The sequence below is a fragment of the Corythoichthys intestinalis genome, chromosome 15, assembly GCF_030265065.1.
Source record: "Corythoichthys intestinalis isolate RoL2023-P3 chromosome 15, ASM3026506v1, whole genome shotgun sequence".
In the NCBI taxonomy this organism is placed as follows: Eukaryota; Metazoa; Chordata; class Actinopteri; order Syngnathiformes; family Syngnathidae; genus Corythoichthys; species Corythoichthys intestinalis.
The window spans coordinates 29127916-29149443 of NC_080409.1; the positions used below are offsets into that span (position 1 = coordinate 29127916).

At 38.9% G+C, this 21528-nt stretch overlaps 1 protein-coding gene across 1 annotated transcript in view; it reads right to left on the minus strand.

Annotated features, from left to right (window-relative positions):
• Positions 1 to 1321: 1321 nt before the first annotated feature.
• Positions 1322 to 21528, minus strand: part of LOC130931125 (neuroblast differentiation-associated protein AHNAK-like) — a 36098-nt gene continuing 15891 nt past the window's right edge. The window contains exon 7 of the mRNA XM_057859641.1: positions 1322 to 21464. Coding sequence (XP_057715624.1) covers positions 4200 to 21464 — 17265 coding nt within the window. The 3' untranslated portion in view covers positions 1322 to 4199. The remainder of the gene's footprint in view (positions 21465 to 21528) is intronic.

Consider the following 21528-nt stretch of genomic DNA (forward strand, 5'->3'; position numbering starts at 1 on the left):
TGTGCACACTAGCTGGTAGCTGAATGGTTTGTTAAATTAACATTCTCTTAAATCACAAACTTGACGCGGTTCACGAGCAAAAAGATAGCACAACTACAATCTAACTTGTCGACCGTAAATTGTCCTCGGCGATAGCTAATCATTTATTACCAATTAAGCTAGCTAGGTAGGTAACGAAATTGCATTTACTTTAAATCCTTTGAAACTCACTTTTTGTTGCGACCTGTTTATCTGAGGGGCCTCCAAGAATGTATATGGAGCCTATAAAGTGAGCTGTGTCTCCCTCTAGAGTATAAATTCAGAATTGAAACCGTCAATTTCTCCTTGAACATTTTTATTGGGACACCAATTTTTATTCATTAGGAACTGGAGCTGGATGGTAAAATGCAAACTTTTAATGAAGAACAAATGCTTCAAAAAGAAACTTTTGTATGTATTTTTAGTAAGCTTGAATATGTAACATTTTGACAAATTTTCATGTCTTTCACTCCCTAAGTTATTTTCTGGTATTCAAAAATGATTAGTTTAATCTGTGGGGCGGCATACAGTTGAGATTTATTTTTCCTTTCAATTTGTAATTAATTTAGCATTTTTTGTTGTTAGTCTGTTCATAGCATTCACAAGTTATAGGATCACTTTGCTACCAGCCCCTCCTAATTAAAATGGATTGGACGTTTAGCATCATTAATGGGTGTTTAAAATCAAAATTTAGTTTTTCTTTTAATAGCCACTACCACAAATATATTTGAATATTAGACGTATACCTGTGATGGTAGTGAATGATATATTGTATGTTACACATCTGTTTATCCTTTGAGTATTGGCATGGTGGATTTTTTTTTTATGTCGGCACAAAGCCAAAAAAAACGCACCAGAGTGGCCAAAAGATTGACTTATTTCAACGAAACAAAGGAGGGTACACTTGTGTCCTGTCTCTTCAATGCCAAGCTTGGCTGCACGTCGGCCGTGAATGGACACCGAAAGCGCCGTCACCCAGTTGTAATTTTGGAAGACGACAGGAGACAATTAAAATCTGACAATTAAATCCATCTAACTAAATAACTAACTAACTACATGTTTTATTGAAGTTGCCAAGACCGTCGCGATATGCAATGAGTCTATTTATCGCACGGTAAATAAAAATGAGGGCGGTAATTTTCACAGCTTAATTTTATCGTCGCGTGCATGCGTGCATACATCTGTGCGTGCGTGTACACGTGCGTGTTGATGGCATATGGGACTCCAGTTCCTTTGACAGATGTTTATTGGTCATCAACACGCCGTAGAATTAAAGTTCAGACATACAAAATAAAGACCCACATCTATATTAAACACTGAAAACGTTAGCATTGCTACATTGAGGCTAATGGGGAGAAAAAGGCAACCTACTTTAGCCTGCTATAAAACATTGGCAGTCTTCTCCAAAACGCAAACTTGTAGTTTAAAGGTGACACTTCAAACATGAAACATCACTGATTAACAGCATTTGCAAATGAAAAAAATTGATTACTGACACCACATGCAATGACAAAAACAGCTTCTTTTTTTTTGCGTAGTGTAAAGCTTATTGTTAGCGGTATAACGAACGTACTTCCGGTGAACATTTCAAAATGAAAACATGTCATGTTTGTCATATAAGTAACGATTTCTGGAGTTATTCCCACATTCACTTCAGAATTCAGATTCTACACTAAGAATAGCTTTAAAAGACACCCTTCTTGAAAAATCAGATTGCCAATGATTATAATACTATTATGTATATAGTAGTATACTATAATATTAATGCTAGATATTTTTTGTAAGAATTGTTTTAAAACATGTTGGAAAGGCGAACTCAGTGTTCTGAATCTGTTTACATTCCATTCTTTTGCACTAGTTAATGCTATTAGCATTCGACCTCATTGTTTTATTTGTGATTTATTGTTGTTATTTACGTGTTTATTTGTACTTTAATAAAGAATTTAAGTGTTCCAAATATTTTGTGAATTAATAAGTGGGGGTTTATTAGATTAGTCGACTAATTGTAAAAATAGTCGCCTGACTAATCGGGAGAAAATTAGTCGTTTGGGACAACCCTAGTTGTACAGTGTACGGGAACATATTTCCTCCAAACCCTTCTCACCTTTTTAACCCCTGACCCATTTTCATGCCTGTAAAATAAATAATATGATGAATTGTATAAAGAAAAAAAATAAGAATACAAGGATAAATGAGAAAAACAAGGGGGAAACTCAGGAAAAATGATCTAATAAAATCCTGAATGCAATACACTAATACACTAATACAAAAACATGGTGAGTCAACCTAAGTCTTCCCAAACAGAGCCATTCAAGTCATCTGGTGAAAATTCTACCTCTAATATTGTAAACCCCAAAAAGTCGCATTATAAGTTTTTTCTAATATCGTTCGGCCCTAATATATATGTTATATATTTCACCAATTTAGACATGTTCAAGATGAAGAAGGTCCTAAATGATTAACTGGTCATCAAAATCAATTAATTTGCTAATGGATTAGTTGTCGATTAATCGATCAATTGTTGCACCTTTACACTGGTTTCCTGCCACATCGCAAAAACATGCATGTTAGGCTCTTTGAACACTCCAAATTGTCTCTAGGTGTGAGTGTGTGGGTGAATGGCAGTTTGTCTCCTTGCGCCCTGCGATTGGCTGGCAACCGATTCAGGGTGTACCCTGCCTACCTCTATTAGCTAGCTGGGATAGGCTCCAGCACCCCTGCAACCCTCTTGAAGTTGTCTTCAGGTACTTTGGTTTCCTCTCACATCCCAAAAACACGCATGGTAGCCTGATTGAACACTCCAAATTGTCCCTGGGTATGAGTGTGTGCGTGAATGGCTGTTTGTCTCCTCACGCCCTGTGATTGGCTAGCAACTGATTCAGGGTGTACGCTCCCTACTGCCCATAGTTAACTGATAGGCTCAAGCTTCCCTGTGACCCTCATGAGGATGAATGAATAATAAAACAATATTATTAATTAAATGTTTTTGTTTTTATTACACACTTGTTAGTTGGTCATGAACTCTATGCTCACAACTATTTGTATCATAACCATCTTTAAAAAGTAATTTTATCCGCTTTATTTTATGTACTTATGTGATGTATGCAATTTTTCTTTTCAAAGGCACGTATGAATGAGTTTGATGTAGAAGAACTCACCTAGAACTCTGACCTTGCATCATCAATGTGTCGTGGGGTAAGACATTATACTCTTCAAACATGCTTTGACTTGTTGTAATATGTATTTTATTTATGTGTATATTGCAAACATTTGGAGTTAAAGCACATGGAATAGTTCATTGGTAATTAAAAGCTATTTACATAGACAGTTTTATTATTATTATTCACACTGGCTGAGAATGTGCTGCTAATACATACAGTATATAGTATACCTTGTACTTTAGCAAATGAGGTTTAAGCAAAAATATTACTCAAAAATATAGTTAAAATCGTACATATTTTTTGGGTCGTAACTTTCTTTACTGTAGCAACAAGAATACCTCAGCGAATAGATATACACACGTTGTTGTTTTTTTTCATGACATACACTGCACTATCGTAAACATTCATTTTGCTAAAGCCTGATTGTTGGCGCACAAACGCTGCGATTAAACTTTTTCTGTATCCACTTGTAAGCATATTTTCGGACGCCCAGTCATAAGACACTTAAATACGTACAGTAGCTTATTAACACTTTCCTCTGCCAACGACGCTTGTCTGTCTCTCTTTACTCAGCCACATGCAGCTAGAGGTTCAATTAACTCATTGGCTACCATTGATGGAGATAGTCAAACCAGATCCGCTTTTAAAAAAAGCTGTTCTTTACATTGACATTAGTTTTGGCTTTTTACCCGTTATAAAACTGAAATGAACTCAATCGCTCGCATTAGTTTGTATTGATAGCGATAGCCGTCCAATCTATTTTGACTCAGAGGGGCTGGCATTAATCGTTTGATCGATGCTGGTCCCTCTGAGTACAAATAGATTGGACTTCTATTGCCGTCAATTGCACTGAAACATAATCAGCCCGAAATTCAATATATAGTTGAATATTGTTTGATTATTGCCAAAACGGATTGGATTGTTGCTGTCAGTGGCAGTAAATGAGTTAATACCTAATGTCGACTAAAACACAGACAATGCTTCTAATTTTTGAGTTTTGAAGTTAATTTTGCTAGCACCTCACTTTTCAGCACCATCGAAAAATTTCATTTTTTCAGAGTGAACAGATTCTCGGAGCCTCTGTATAGACGAAGCCGTCTCGTTCTCAGAGAAGAACTCGGCCGGGTCGAAGGTTTTGGTTATCTGTTTGGTAATTACGAATGTCTCCGTGCTTTCGCGTGATGTTTCGCGGACAATCCGTTTCTGCGAGACAGTTCTCACACTACTCTGAGAACTCTCAACTTTCCACGATGACGACATTTGGCTAGCCTCACCGGTCGACTGGACTGTGGACAGAAGTTTAGTGTGATGTGATTCAGGGCCTGCTTGCTTAGACGTAAAGACATGGATTTTCCCCGACGCCAGTCTGAGAGTTTCCTCAGAGGAAGATGAGACCTCAGTCGATAGGAGGGTAATCTTCTCGGGTAAATTTGGCTCGACAGTGATAAGCTCCGATCTGGCAGTAGACATCACGACATTCGTTTCACTGAGATCTGGAGGTAAGTTCTGATCGGAATATTTGACCATCACCTTGGTCGGAGAAGATGAGGGCAAGCTAACATACTCGCTTGTGACTGTTGAACTGATGTCAGCAAAGACGTCTGATGACTGCACTGAACTTGTTGGGCTCATGTCCTCCTCACGTTCTCTTGTTGGGCTCATTTGATCCTTCTGATCAACTCCTGGAGGGGTTTTAGCAGATTCTACAGGTGAGGAGAGTCCAAATGTTGGAAACCTAAACCATCCCGTCCGTTCAGGACTTTTGGTAGCTTTTTGCTTAGTTTGTTTGTCGTTTGTGTCTTTTACTTCCTTGGCGGCATCTGAATGTTCTTCTACTCGTTCAATTTTTGCCACATCCAAATCAGCTTCAAGGTTTCTTAAGACAACACTAGTTGATGTGAGAGTGGCTTGTGGTGATTGAGCATCTCCATTCAGTTCAGCTTTCATCTCTAGTTGACTGACTTTATGTTCTGTGTCAAGTGACACACTTTGGCCTTCTGGTTTTTGGGGTGATAAGGTCAGCCTTGGCATTTTGAAGGATGGCAGTTTGAATTTGCTTGGAGAGACGGGACTCACAACATTATTCTCTGGGCCTTTGCTCAGCTTGACTTCGGCCTCAGCCTTTGGTAATTCCAGGCCTGAAATGCTATTCAGGTGTTCAATGTCTGGCAGTTTGATCTTAGCGTCAACATCTGGTAATAGTTTGATTCCTGGTCCTTCAATTCCACCTTCTCTAGTCACTTTCAAAGACACTCCTTCAGGTTCAGTGCTGGCTGTTGGAGCAACCAGCTTTGGTTCATCGTCAGGTATCTCCAGCTTAATGCCATCAGTTTCAATGTCTTGGTCTATATTAGCCACGTCAGCGTGAATCTTTGATGGAGAACCTCCAAATTTAGGCAATTTGAAAGATGGTAATTTGAATTTTGATGGTGATCCTGCCTGAGTTTCAATTTTAGCTCCTTCTAGTTCCACATTAGCAGATGGTTGTTTCATTTCAACATCTGGGAGTGTGAATTCGCCAACTCTCTTTGATAAGGCTGTATTGTCATGGCCTTTAACTTTCGGAGGTGATATGTCAACCTCTGGCATTTTAATCGTACTCTCAGGCTCATCGTGTTTTTCTGATGGTTGAAACTCGACTTGAGGTGGACTGATTTCCACTTTTGCTTCAGGAATAGAAACATCAACATTTGGAAGGGAAATCTCATTGGTACTTTGCTTAGATAGTGAAATTTTGGGAAATTTCACTGTTGGTAATTTGAATTTTGAAGGAGATGTCGTTACACTTCCTTCAATTTTAGGAGTGTCTGTTTCTACTTTCATAGACGGAACATCTTTGAGCTCAACTTCAGCTTCTGTGAGTGTGATATCTTCTATTCTTTTATCTGTCTTTGATAAACTGACATCAGTGACTGACCCTTTCACTTTTGGCAAGGAGACTCCAAACTTCGGCATTTTAAACTTGATTCCTGATCCTTCCAGTTCAGTACTTTCAAAATCAACAGATATGTTTCCCATGTCAACGTTTGGTGTTGTAACCTTTACTGTACCTTCCTGTTCCGGTACCCCAAACTTCACGTCAGAGTCTACAATCTTGTTGTCTGTATCGGGTATTTCAACACTGTACTTTGGTTTAGAAATTCCAAGTTTAGGGAATTTTACTGTTGGCAGTTTAATTTTGGATGGAGATCCCGCAACACTACTTGGTTGAGCTTCAATCTTATGACCTTCTATTTCTACTTGCGCCGATGGTAGCTTAATTTCAACATCTGTGAGTTCAACTTCAGCTTCTGGAAGTCTGATCTCAACATCTTTCTTTGATAAGTTTGTATCAATTTCCGGTCCTTTTACTTTCGGCATGGAAATGCCAAACTTTGGCATTTTGAATTTGCTCTCCTGAACATCTATATTGACATCTACGTCTGGCGTTTGAAACTCCACTTCTGGTGAGGTGATTTCCAATTTTCCTTCTGGAATGGAAGCATTGACATCTGGAATACCACATTCCACTTCAGTCTCTTTGCTACTTTGTTTGGTTAAAGAAAATTTGGGAAATGAGATGGTTGGCAGCTTGTATTTTGATGGAGATCCTTTAGCACTTTTTGGTTCCACTTCAATTTTAGGAGGTTCCGTTTCCACTTTAGCTGATGGTAGCTTGATATCAACATCCTGGAGTTCAACTTGAGGTTCTGGGAGTTTGGTCTCTCCGTCTTTCTTTGATAAGCTTATATCAATGTCAGGTCCTGTCATTTTTTCAACGGAGACACCAAACCTTGGCATTTTAAATTTGCTCTCCTGGGCATCTATACTGACATCAACTTCTGGGGTTTGAAATGCCACTTCAGGTGAAGTCATTTCTGTTTTTCCTTCTGAAAGACCAATGTCAACTTCAGATACTTTGCTACTTTGCTTGGTTAGTGAAAATTTGGGAAATGAGAATCGAGACCTTTTCATTTTGACCTCAATATTTGTGTCAGTGTCAGGAAGATCTGCTTCAACCTTTAATTCTGGCAATTTTAGGTCTGCGTCGTCAACCTTGATGTCTTTGTCCAATTCCACATTGACCTGAGGTAAAGCCACCCCTAATTTTGGCAGTTTAATTGTTGGTAGTTTGAATTTAGATGGCGATCCTTCAACACTACCAGGTTTAGCTTCGATGCTTGCACCTTCAATTTCCACCTGAGCTGATGGTAGTTTAATACCAACATCAGGGACATTCATTTCATCTTCTGGAAGTGTGATCCCTCCATCTTTCTTTGATAAGTTTATATCAATGTCTGGTGTTTTTACTTTTTGCCCAGAGATGCCTAACTTTGGCATTTTGAATTCACTCTCCTGACCATCTATATTGACATCAACTTCTGGTGTTTTAAATGCCACTTCACGAGAAGTGATTTCCAGTTTCCCTTCTGGAAGACCAACCTCAACATCTGCATCTTTGATACTTTGCTTTGTTAATGAAAATTTAGGAAATGAGATTGTTGGTAGTTTGAATTTTGATGGTGACCCATCAACCCTGCCTGATTTTGCTTCAATTTTTGGAGTTTCAATTTCCACATTAGCTGAAGGTAGTTTAATGTCAACATCCGGGAGCTCAACTTTAGTTTCTGGCAGTTTAATCTCACCATCTGTCTTCGATAAGCTTATATCAATCTCTGGCCCTTTTACTTTTGGCATGGGGAGGCCAAACTTTGGCATTTTAAATTTGCTCTCCTGACCATCTATCCTGACATCACCTTCTGGTGGCTGAAACTCCACTTGAGGCGAACTGATTTCCACGTTCCCTTCGGGAACAGAAACATCAACGTCTGGTATACCAATCTCAACTTCAGATTCTTTGCTACTTTGCTTAGTTAAGGAAAATTTTGGAAATGAGAATTTAGACCTTTTCATCTTGACATCAACATTTGTGTCAAAATCAGGAACGTTAGTTTCAACCAGTAACTCTGGTGATTTTAAGTCTGCATGTTCTCCTTTGACGTCTTTCTCCAGTTCCACACTGACCTGTGGTAAAGCCACCCCTAGTTTTGGCAATTTGAATGTTGGCAGTTTGAATTTTGATGGCGACCCATCAACACTGCCTGGTTGTGCTTCAGTTGAGGGAGCTTCAATTTCCACTTTAGCTGATGGTAGCTTAATGTCAACATCTGGGAGTTCGACTTCAGCTTCTGGGAGTTGGATCTCGCTGTCTTTCTTTGATAAGCTTATGTCAACGTCTGGCCCTTTTACCTTTGGCATGGAGATACCAAACTTTGGCATCTTGAATTTGCTCTCCTTACCATCAATATTTATATCAACTTCTGGTGTTTGAAAATCTACCTCAGGTGAGGTGATTACAACGTTACCTTTTGGAATAGAAACATCAACATCTGGAATAGAAATATCAACATCTGGGAGACCAATCTCAATTTCAGACTCTTTGCTACTTTGCTTGGGTAGTGAAAATTTGGGAAATGAGATTGTTGGTAGTTTGAATTTTGATGGCGACCCTTCAACACTGCCCGATTTTGCTTCAACTTTCGGAGCTTCAATTTCCACATTAGCTGAAGATAGTTTCATGTCAACATCCGGGAGGTCAACTTTAGTTTCTGGGAGTTTAAACTTGCCATCTTTCTTTGATAAGTTTATGTCAATATCAGGACCTTTCATTTTTGGCATGGAGATGCCAAACTGTGGCATCTTAAACTTGCTCTCCTGACCGTCCATACTGACATCAACTTCTGGTGTTTGATGGTCAAGTTCAGGTGAGGTGATTTCCATTTTCGTTTTTGGAATAGAAACAACATGTGGTAAACCGATCTCAACTTCAGATTCTTTGTTACTTTGCTTGGTTAAGGAGAATTTGGGAAATGAGAATCTCGACCTTTTCATTTTGACATCAATATTTGTGTCATTTTCAGGAAGTTCTGCTTCAACCTTTAATTCTGGCGATTTTAGATCATCATCGTCTACCTTGATATCTTTCTCCGATTCCACACTGACCTGTGGCAAAGCCACCCCTAATTTTGGTAATTTGAATGTTGGCAGTTTGAATTTTGATGGCGACCCTTCAACACTTTGAGGTTTAGCTTCAATGCTTGCGCCTTCAGTTTCCACCTGAGCTGATGGTAGTTTAATGTCAACATCAGGAAGATCGACTCCAGCTTCTGGAAGTCTGATCTCACCATCTTTCTTTGATAAGTTTATGTCAATATCGGGACCTTTCATTTTTGGCATGGAGATATCAAACTTTGACATCTGAAATTTGCTCTCCTTACCATCAATATTTATATCTACTTCTCGTGTTTCAAACTCCACTTCAGGTCCTGTGATTCCCACTTTTCCTTCTGGAATAGACACATCAACATCTGGTAGACCAATCTGAACTTCAGACTCTTTGCTACTTTGCTTACTTAATGAAAATTTGGGAAATGAGATTGTCGGCAGTTTAAATTTTGATGGCGATCCTTCAACACTTCTTGGTTGCGCTTCAATTTTAGGAGCTTCAATTTCCACTTTAGCTGATGGTAGTTTAATGTTAACATCTGGTAGTTCAACCTCAGCTTCTGGAAGACTGATTTCTCTATCCCTATTTGATAAGTTGATGTTAATGTCAGGTCCTTTCATTTGTGGCATAGAAATGCCAAACTTTGGCATTTTAAATTCACCCTCCTTACCATCCAAACTGACATCAAATTCTGGTGATTGAAACTGTACTTCAGATGAAGTGATTTCCATTTTCCCTTCTGTAGCAGAAATGTCAACATCTTGGATACCAATTTCAACTTGTGACTCTTTGCCTTTTTGCTTGGTTAATGAGAATTTTGGAAATGAGAATCTCGACCTTTTCATTTTAACATCAACATTTGTATCAGCATTAGGAGGTTCTGCTTCAATCTTTAATCCTGGCGATTTCACGTCTCGTTCATCTACATTGATGTCTTTATCCAATTCCACATTGACCTGTGGTAAAGACACCCCTAATTTTGGCATTCTTATTGTTGGCAACTTGTATTTAGATGGCGATCCAGCTTCAATTTTTGAAGCTTCAATTTCCACCTCAGCTGATGGTAATTTAATGTCAACATTGGGGAGATCAACTTCAGCTTCTGGGAGTTTTATCGCTTCATCTTTCTTAGATAAGCTTATATCAATGTCTGGGCCTTTTACTTTTGGCATGGAGATGCCAAATTTCGGCATCTTAAATTTGCTCTCCTTACCATCTATACTGACATTAACTTCTGGTGGTTGAAATTCTATTTCAGGTGAAGTGATTTCCATTTTCCCTTCTGGAAGACCAATCTCAACTTCTGCTTCTTTGCTACTTTGCTTAGTTAATGAGAATTTGGGAAATGAAATTGATGGTAGTTTAAATTTTGACGGAGATCCTTCAACACTTCCTGGTTGTGCTTCAATTTTTGGAGCTTCAATTTCCACTTTAGCTGATGGTATCTTAATGTCAACATCTGGAAGATCGGCTTCAGCTTCTGGAAGCTTGAATTCTCCATCCTTCTTTGATAAGCTTATATCAATGTCTGGCCCTTTTACTTTTGGCATGGATATGCCAAACCTTGGCATTTTAAACTTACTTTCCTTTCCATCTATACTGACATCAACTTCTGCTGGATGAAAATCCATTTTTGGTGAAGTGATTTCCATTTTCCCTTCTGGAAGATCAATGTCAACATCTGTTTCTTTGCTACTTTGCTTAGTCAATGACAGTTTGGGAAATGAAATTGTGGGGAGTTTAAATTTTGATGGAGATCCTTCAACACTGCTTTGTTGTGCTTCAATTTTTGGAGTTTCAATTTCTACTTTAGCTGATGGTAGTTTCATTTCAACACCCGTAAGTTCAACTTCTGCTTCTGGAAGCTTGAATTCTCCATCTTTCTTTGATAGGCTTATATCAATGTCTGGCCCTCTTACCTTTGGCATGGATATGCCAAACTTTGGCATTTTAAATTTACTTTCCTTTCCATCTATGTTGACATCAATGTCTGGTGGTTGTAAATCCATTTTTGGTGATGTAATTTCCATTTTCCCTTCTGGAATAGAAACATCAACGTCTGGTAGACCAATCTCAACTTCTGATTCTTTACTACTTTGCTTTGTTAATGAGAATTTGGGAAATGAGAATTTAGACCTTTTTAATTTAAAATCAACATTTGTGTCAGCATCAGGAAGATCTGCGTCAATCTTTATATCTGGTGATTTCACATCTGCTTCATCTATCTTGGTATCTTTATCCAATTCCACACTGACCTGTGGTAAAGCCACAGCTAATTTTGGCACTTTAAATGTTGGCATTTTGAATTTTGATGGTGAGCCATCAACACTGCCTGGTTTTTCCTCTATTTTGGGAGCTTCAATTTCCACTTTAGCTGATGGTAGGTTAATATTAACATCTGGGAGCTCAATTTCAGCGTCTGGGAGTTGGATCTCGCCATCTTTCTTTGATAAACTTATATCAATTTCTGGCCCTTTTACCTTTGGCATGGAGATACCAAACTTTGGCATCTTAAATTTGCTCTCCTTACTATCAATATTTACATCTACGCCTGGTGTTTCAATCTCCACTCCAGCTACAGTGATTCCCACTTTTCCTTCTGGAACACAAACATCAACATTTGGCAGGCCAATCTCAACTTCAGACTCTTTGCTACTTTGCTTACTTAATGAAAATTTGGGAAATGAGATTGTTGGTAATTTAAATTTTGACGGAGATCCTTCAATATTGACACGTTGTGCTTCAATTTTCGGAGGTTGAATTTCTACTTCAGCTGATGGTAGTTTCATTTCAACATCTGGGACTTCAACTTCTGCCTCAGGAAGTTTGAAGTCTCCATCTTTCTTTGATAGGTTTATATCAATGTCTGGCCCTTTTACTTTTGGCATGGAAATGTCAAAACCTGGCATTTTCAACTTACTTTCCTTCCCATCTATAGTAACATCTACTGCTGGTGTTTGAAACTCTACTTCAGGTGAAGTGATTTTCATTTTCCCTTCTGGAAGACTAATCTCAACTTCTGCTTCTTTGCTACTTTGCTTAGTTAACGAGAATTTGGGAAATGAAATTGTTGGTAGTTTAAATTTTGACGGAGATCCTTCAACACTGCTTTGTTGTGCTCCAATTTTTGGAGCTTCAATTTCTACTTTAGCTGATGGTAATTCAATGTCTACATCGGTGAGATCAACTTCAGCTTCTGGGAGTTCTATCGCTCCATCTTTCTTAGATAAGCTTATGTCAATGTCTGGGCCTTTTACTTTTGGCATGGAGATGCCAAATTTCGGCATCTTAAATTTGCTGTCCTTACCATCTATACTGACATCAACTTCCGGTGTTTGAAATTCTATTTCAGGTGAAGTGATTTCCATTTTCCCTTCTGGAAGACCAATCTCAACTTCTGCTTCTTTACTACTTTGCTTTGTTAATGAGAATTTGGGAAATGAAATTGATGGTAGTTTAAATTTTGACGGAGATCCTTCAACACTGCCTTGTTGTGCTTCAATTTTTGGGGCTTCGATTTCTACTTTAGCTGATGGTAATCTCATGTCAACATCGGGGAGATCAACTTCAGCATCTGGGAGTTTTATCGCTCCATCTTTCTTAGATAAGCTTATGTCAATGTCTGGGCCTTTTACTTTTGACATGGAGATCCCAAATTTCGGCATTCTAAATTTGCTCGCCTTACCATCTATAGTAACATCTACTGCTGGTGTTTGAAACTCCACTTCAGGTGAAGTGATGTCCATTTTCCCTTCTGGAAGACCAATCTCAACATCTGCTTCTTTACTACTTTGCTTAGTTAATGAGAATTTGGGAAATGAAATTGATGGTAGTTTAAATTTTGACGGAGATCCTTCAACACTGCCTTGTTGTTCTTCAATTTTGGGGGCTTCAATTTCTACTTTAGCTGATGGTAATTTAATGTCAACATCGGGGAGATCAACTTCAGCTTCTGGGAGTTTTATCGCTCCATCTTTCTTAGATAAGCTTATGTCAATGTCCGGGCCTTTTACTTTTGGCATGGAGATGCCAAATTTCGGCATCTTAAATTTGCTGTCCTGACCATCTATACTGACATCAACTTCCGGTGGTTGAAATTCTATTTCAGGTGAAGTGATTTCCATTTTCCCTTCTGGAAGACCAATCTCAACTTCTGCTTCTTTGCTACTTTGCTTAGTTAATGAGAATTTGGGAAATGAAATTGATGGTAGTTTAAATTTTGACGGAGATCCTTCAACACTGCCTTGTTGTTCTTCAATTTTGGGGGCTTCAATTTCAACTTTGGCTGATGGTAATTTAATGTCAACATCGGGGAGATCAACTTCAGCTTCTGGAAGTTTTATCGCTCCATCTTTCTTAGATAATCTTATGTCAATGTCTGGGCCTTTTACTTTTGGCATGGAGATGCCAAATTTCGGCATCTTAAATTTGCTGTCCTTACCATCTATACTGACATCAACTTCCGGTGGCTGAAATTCTATTTCAGGTGAAGTGATTTCCATTTTCCCTTCTGGAATACCAATCTCAACTTCTGCTTCTTTACTACTTTGCTTAGTTAATGAGAATTTGGGAAATGAAATGGATGGTAGTTTACATTTTGACGGAGATCCTTCAACACTGCCTTGTTGTGCTTCAGTTTTGGGGGCTTCAATTTCAATTTTGGCTGATGGTAATTTAATGTCAACATCGGGGAGATCAACTTCAGCTTCTGGGAGTTTTATCGCTCCATCTTTCTTAGATAAGCTTATGTCAATGTCTGGGCCTTTTACTTTTGGCATGGAGATGCCAAATTTCGGCATCTTAAATTTGCTGTCCTTACCATCTATACTGACATCAACTTCCGGTGGTTGAAATTCTATTTCAGGTGAAGTGATTTCCATTTTCCCTTCTGGAAGACCAATCTCAACTTCTGCTTCTTTACTACTTTGCTTAGTTAATGAGAATTTGTGAAATGAAATTGATGGTAGTTTAAATTTTGACGGAGATCCTTCAACACTGCCTTGTTGTGCTTCAATTTTTGCGGCTTCGATTTCTACTGCAGCTGATGGTAATTTCATGTCAACATCGGGGAGATCAACTTCAGCATCTGGGAGTTTTATCGCTCCATCTTTCTTAGATAAGCTTATGTCAATGTCTGGGCTTTTTACTTTTGGTATGGAGATGCCAAATTTCGGCATCTTAAATTTGCTGTCCTTACCATCTATACTGACATCAACTTCCAGTGGTTGAAACTCTATTTCAGGTGAAGTGATTTCCATTTTCCCTTCTGGAAGACCAATCTCAACTTCTGCTTCTTTACTACTTTGCTTAGTTAATGAGAATTTGGGAAATGAAATTGATGGTAGTTTAAATTTTGATGGAGATCCTTCAACACTGCCTTGTTGTGCTTCAATTTTTGGGGCTTCGATTTCTACTTTAGCTGATGGTAATTTCATGTCAACATCGGGGAGATCAACTTCAGCATCTGGGAGTTTTATCGCTCCATCTTTCTTAGATAAGCTTATGTCAATGTCTGGGCTTTTTACTTTTGGCATGGACATGCCAAATTTCGGCATCTTAAATTTGCTGTCCTTACCATCTATACTGACATCAACTTCCGGTGGTTGAAACTCTATTTCAGGTGAAGTGATTTCCATTTTCCCTTCTGGAAGACCAATCTCAACTTCTGCTTCTTTACTACTTTGCTTAGTTAATGAGAATTTGGGAAATGAAATTGATGGTAGTTTAAATTTTGATGGAGATCCTTCAACACTGCCTTGTTGTGCTTCAATTTTTGGGGCTTCGATTTCTACTTTAGCTGATGGTAATTTCATGTCAACATCGGGGAGATCAACTTCAGCATCTGGGAGTTTTATCGCTCCATCTTTCTTAGATAAGCTTATGTCAATGTCTGGGCTTTTTACTTTTGGCATGGACATGCCAAATTTCGGCATCTTAAATTTGCTGTCCTTACCATCTATACTGACATCAACTTCCGGTGGTTGAAACTCTATTTCAGGTGAAGTGATTTCCATTTTCCCTTCTGGAAGACCAATCTCAACTTCTGCTTCTTTACTACTTTGCTTAGTTAATGAGAATTTGGGAAATGAAATTGATGGTAGTTTAAATTTTGACGGAGATCCTTCAACACTGCCTTGTTGTGCTTCAATTTTTGGGGCTTCGATTTCTACTTTAGCTGATGGTAATTTAATGTCAACATCGGGGAGATCAACTTCAGCATCTGGGAGTTTTATCGCTCCATCTTTCTTAGATAAGCTTATGTCAATGTCTGGGCTTTTTACTTTTGGCATGGAGATGCCAAATTTCGGCATCTTAAAGTTGCTGTCCTTACCATCTATACTGACATCAACTTCTGGTGGTTGAAATTCTATTTCAGGTGAAGTGATTTCCATTTTCCCTTCTGGAAGACCAATCTCAACTTCTGGTTCTTTACTACTTTGCTTTGTTAATGAGAATTTGGGAAATGAGAATTTAGACCTTTTCATTTTGATATCAACATTTGTGTCAGCATCAAGAAGATCTGCGTCAACCTTTAAATCTGGTGATTTCACATCTGCTTCATCTATCTTGGTATCTTTATCCAATTCCACACTGACCTGTGGTAAAGCCACAGCTAATTTTGGCACTTTAAATGTTGGCAGTTTGAATTTTGATGGCGAGCCATCAACACTGCCTGGTTGTGCTTCAGTTGTGGGAGCTTCAATTTCCACTTTAGCCGATGGTAGGTTAATATCAACATCTGGCAGCTCAATTTCAGCATCTGGGAGTTGGATCTCGCCATCTTTCTTTGATAAACTTATATCAATTTCTGGCCCCTTTACTTTAGGCATGGAGATACCAAACTTTGGCATCTTAAATTTGCTCTCTTTACCATCAATATTTACATCTACTTCTGGCGTTTCAATCTGCACTCCAGGTGCAGTGATTCCCACTTTTCCTTCTGGAACAGAAACATCAACATTTGGCAGACCAATCTCAACTTCAGACTCTTTGCTACTTTGCTTACTTAATGAAAATTTGGGAAATGAGATTGTTGGTAATTTAAATTTTGACGGAGATTCTTCAACATTGCCTGGTTGTGCTTCAATTTTCGGAGGTTGAATTTCTACTTCAGCTGATGGTAGTTTAATCTCAACATCCGAGACTTCAATTTCTGCTTCCGGAAGTTTGAATTCTCCATCTTTCTTTGAAAGGTTTATATCAATGTCTGGCCCTTTTACTTTTGGCATTGAGATCCCAAACTTTGGCATTTTAAACTTACTTTCCTTCCCATCTATACTAGCATCTACTGCTGGTGTTTGAAACTCCACTTCAGGTGAAGTGATTTCCATTTTTCCTTCTGGAAGACCAAACTCAACTTCTGCTTCTTTGCTACTTTGCTTAGTTAATGAGAATTTGGGAAATGAAATTGTGGGTAGTTTGAATTTTGACGGAGATCCTTCAACACTGCCTTGTTGTGCTTCAATTTTAGGAGCTTCAATTTCTACTTTAGCTGATGGTAATTTCATCTCAACATCTGGGAGATCAACTTCTGCTTCTGGAAGCTTGAAATCTCCATCTTTCTTTGATAAGCTTAAATCAATATCCGGCCCTTTTACCTTTGGCATGGAGATGCCAAACTTTGGCATTTTAAACTTACTCTCCTTCCCATCTATATTGACATCAACTTCTGCTGGTTGAAAATCCAATTTTGGTGAAGTGATTTCCACTTTACCTTCTGAAGTAGAAACATCAATGTCTGGTAGACCAATCTCAACTCCTGATTCTTTACTACTTTGCTTTGTTAATGAGAATTTGGGAAATGAGAATTTTGACCTTTTCATTTTGATATCAACATTTGTGTCAGCATCAGGGAGTTCTGCGTCAACCTCTAAATCTGGTGATTTCGCATCCGCTTCATCTATCTTGTTATCTTTATCCAATTCCATACTGACCTGTGGTAAAGCCACCCCTAATTTGGGAACTTTAAATGTTGGCAGTTTGAATTTTGATGGCGAGCCATCAACACTGCCTGGTTGTGCCTCTACTTTAGTAGTTTCAATTTCCACTTTAGCAGAGGGAAGTTTAATATCAACATCCATGAGTTCAACTTCAGCTTCTGGGAGACGAGTATCTCCTTCCTTTTTTGATAAGCTTATATCTATTTCTGGTCCTTTCATTTTTGGCATTGAGATGCCAAATTTTGGCATTTTAAACTTCCTCTCCCGACCTTCTATACTGTCATCAACTTCTGATGGTTTAAACGCCACTTCAGGTGAAGTGATTTCTACTTTTCCTTCTGGAATAGAAACTTCAACATTTTGGAGACCAAGCTCAACCTCAGATTCTTGGCTACTTTGCTTGGCGAATGAGATTTTGGGAAATGTCACTGTTGGTAGTTTAATTTTTGATGGTGATCCTTCAGCACTACCTAGTTGTGCTTCAATTTTAGGAGCTTTACTTTCCACTTTCGCAGATGGTAGATTAATGTCAACATCTAGGAGCTCAACTTCAGCTCCTGGGAGTTGGATCTCACCATCTTTCCTTGATAAGCTCAAGTCAATGTCTGGCCCTTTTACTTTTGGAATGGAGATGCCAAACTTCGGTAGTTTAATCTTATTCTCCTTACCATCTATACTGGTATCCACCTCTGGTGGTTGAAACTCTATTTGAGGTGAAGTGATTTCCATTTTCCCTTCTGGAGTACAAACATCAGGGGGACCAATCTCTCCTTCAGACTCTTTGCTACTTTGCTTGGTTAATGAGAATTTGGGAAATTTCACTTTTGGTAATTTAATTTTTGATGGAGATCCCTCAAGACTGCCTGGTTGTGCTTCAATTTTTGGTGCCTCAATTTCTACTTTAGCTGATGGTAGTTTGATCTCTCTGTCTTTCTTTGATACACTTATATCAATGTCTGGTCCTTTTACTTTTGGCATTGAGATACCAAACTTAGGCATTTTTAACTTACTTTCCTTTCCATCTATACTGACATCTACTTCTGGTTTTTGAAACTCTACTTCAGGTGAAGTAAGTTCAATTTTCCCTTCTGGAAGACCAATCTCAACTTCAGACTCTTTGCTACTTTGCTGTGTTAAAGAAAGTTTGGGAAATTTCACTTTTGGTAGTTTAAATTTTGACGGCGTTCCTTCAACATTACCTGGTTGCACTCCAATTTTAGGAGCTTCCATTTCCTCTTCAGCTGATAGGAGTTTGATATCAACATTAGGAAGTTCAACTTCGGCTTCTGGTAGTCTGATTTTGCCATCTTTCTCTGATAAGGTTAGATCAATAACAGGGCCTTTTACTTTTGGCAAGGAAATGCCAAATTTGGGCATTTTGATCTTACTGTCCTGCACATCTATTTTTACATCAACCGCTGATGGTTGAATTTCAACATTTGGTTGAATGACCTCTAAATTTCCTTCTGGAACAGGAATGTCATCATCACGGCCAACAATCTCAGCTTCAGATTCTTTGCTACTTTGCCTTGTCAATGTGAATTTTGGAAATTTCACTGATGGTAGTTTTAATTTTGATGGTGATCCTTGAATATTCCCTTTTTCAATTTCAATTTGAGGGGATTTAATTTCCACTGTGTCAGTGGTTTCTTTCAGTTCAGGTCCAGATAGGTGAATTTCACCTTTGTATTCATTGGAAGATTTTTTTGGAATACTTAAATCAATACTTGGTCCCTTGATCTCTGGCGCAGAAAAACCAAGACTGGGTAACTTAAACTTGCTTCCTTTTTTGTCACGTTCGTCTTGAGTCATCGTCATCTCAACTGATGGCTGATCTGTGTCAATGCTTGGTGGTTCAATGCTAACTGCTAAAACTTCCTCAGGAATTTTCCCATCAATTTTGACATCTTTGTCTCCTTCAGGTACTTCTACAGAAATACTTGGAGAAACCACCCCGAATTTTGGTAGTTTGAATGTTGGCCTCCAAAGTTTTGTTGGTGATGATGTAGCCTTTGCGGCAACATCAATCTTTGCAGTTTTAATATCACCTTCTACCAAAAGCTCTTTTTTGTCCTCATGAAGAATTTTGACATCAGCTTTGGCTATATTGAAATCAATTTCTGGTCCTTTAACTTTTGGCATGGATATGCCAAATTTTGGCATTTTAAACTTTCCTCCTTTATGTTCAATTTCAGCATACAAAGGCTCAGTATCTATTTCAGGTACTTCAAATTTTGCCTCAGCAATCCCAATATTCACTTCTCCGGCATTTACTGGTAGATTTTGGAATTTCTCTCTATGCTTGACATCAAATTTCAAAGCTTGCATTTGTAATTCAGGTTTTTCTATGTCAATCTTTGCATCCATTTTGGGGGTATCTGGAATTTTAATATCAATTGTTGTGTCTTTCAGATTAACTCTAACATCTTTCTTTGTTGACTTGAACTCATCATCAGGCTCTTCCACTTTTGGTGTTTTTACTCCTTCCTGTCCATCAAGTTCAGCCTTTCCAGGTCTTAGATCCACCTGTGAAGTTTCTGGGAGCTGGGCCACAAATTCCTGCTCTAGCTTTTTCCCATCGGTATCCTTTTTGAAAAAGTTGACATTGAGTTGTGGCCCAGTGATTTCCGGCACCGTGAAGTCAAACTGCGGCAATTTAAACCTCCGTCCTTTTGCCTCCTGATCTGTGGGTGATGCAGCAATATCCACTGCCTGCTTCTCTTCAGGAATATTCTTGTAAGCACCTAATTGAGGAGCATCAGGTGATTTGGCTTTTCCATCAGTTTTTGACAAGCTTAAATCAATATCTGGACCTATTAATTTTGGCAGTGATAATTCAAATTTTGGCATTTGGAATGGACTTGCTTTTCGATCAAGTTCCTTTTCAACGGGGGATTCAGCGGAATCAATGTATTCAAGTTCACCGGTACTCGTAACTGTCACAGCAGATGTTTCAGCTTCATGCATTTTGGCATCTGCTTCTTGTAGGAATATAGTTCGTTCTCCTTTCATCTCGTCATCTTTTGGTCCCAGAATATTTGGTTTTGGCAAATACATTCCTATGTCAGGGATTTTAAAGTCTGATTTTGAGAATCCAACGCTTGGCAAAACTATCTTTGTCGTCTTTGATTTCTTGTCATATTCACCCTCCTGCGTTGTCTCTTGAGTTGTCTGGTCCAACCGGGTTACAGTTAGAACTTCCTCGGAAGTTAAGTCATCTGGCGTGACCTTTGGTAGCTTGAATAAAGTCTTGGATAATTCTGGAGTGGAAGTGTCTTCTGCCTTACTGATGGGTGCCTGCTGTTTTGTTCTGCTGTCAACGACTTTAGTGGGTGTTTTTACTGATATTCTTTGGGCGTTGGCATCTATCACAGTGATTTCTTCAGGAATAGGTACGCCACACATATCGACCTTAGGTAGTTTATATCCAGGCAATTTTGAAACAGCCTCTTTCACGCTGTCCACATCAATTGAGAGTTGAACTGTTTCTTGGAGTTCATCATGGTGTCCTTTGACTTTGGTCCTTACAGACGCATCCTCCATACCAGGAATTTCAATGTCTTCGCGCTTGGGCAGGAGTGTTCTTTTTTTAGCTTTGCCTTTTAGTGGAGATTTCTGTTCAATCTGAGTTGCGTGCTCAGGCTGATCACCTTTCACAATAATTTGATCGGCTATTTCTAAACTTGCACCAAGTGTTTTTAATCTTTTAGGTGATTTTGCTTTTGCCTCTTTCTTTTGTGATTTATCCTTACCTAACATTTTCATTTTTAATTCAGACCTTTCTTTCTTTTTCTTCTTACCATCTGGAGACAGTGGTCCCGTAGGACTTTCTTTACCTGTCAGAGCTACTGTTAGATCAGTTGTTTTCAAAGCGCTGTCAATAGCAATCAGCTCCACCTTGTGTTGAATGGCTAAAGGTTTGGTCACTCTTGAGTCAAAACCTTCTTCCACCGTCATTTCCTCTATACTGTGCACGTCAGGCCTTCCCCCTACAGGGCTTTGTAGGCCTTCGGGTGATAGCAGTTCTGCGGCTTCTTGTGTGCCTGTTGTCGGTGCGTCCGTGTCCTGATCTTCAGATGAACTAATGCGGCCTCTCTTTGTCAGAGATGGCAGCTTCATCTTATGGCGTTTCTTGCCTTTAAGAGCATCCTGAGTCTTTATCGGAGACTCTGTGTCGCTCGTGGGAGGACTCAGCTCTAACTTCCTCTGCTCATCAGCCTCTGAGGAACTGTGAGACCTCGCAAAACGGGACTTCTTTCCTCTCCCTAAGGAGGGAAACTTGGGCCAAGAAATGCGTGCATCACCTCGTCTCTTGGATTTCCCATGTTCTCGCATCTCTGGAGTGAAGGTTTCATCCTCCTGGGTGGGAATAAAAATGTTAGTTTTGCCTCAGTACAAAAAGAAACCTAAAAAAGTCATGTAA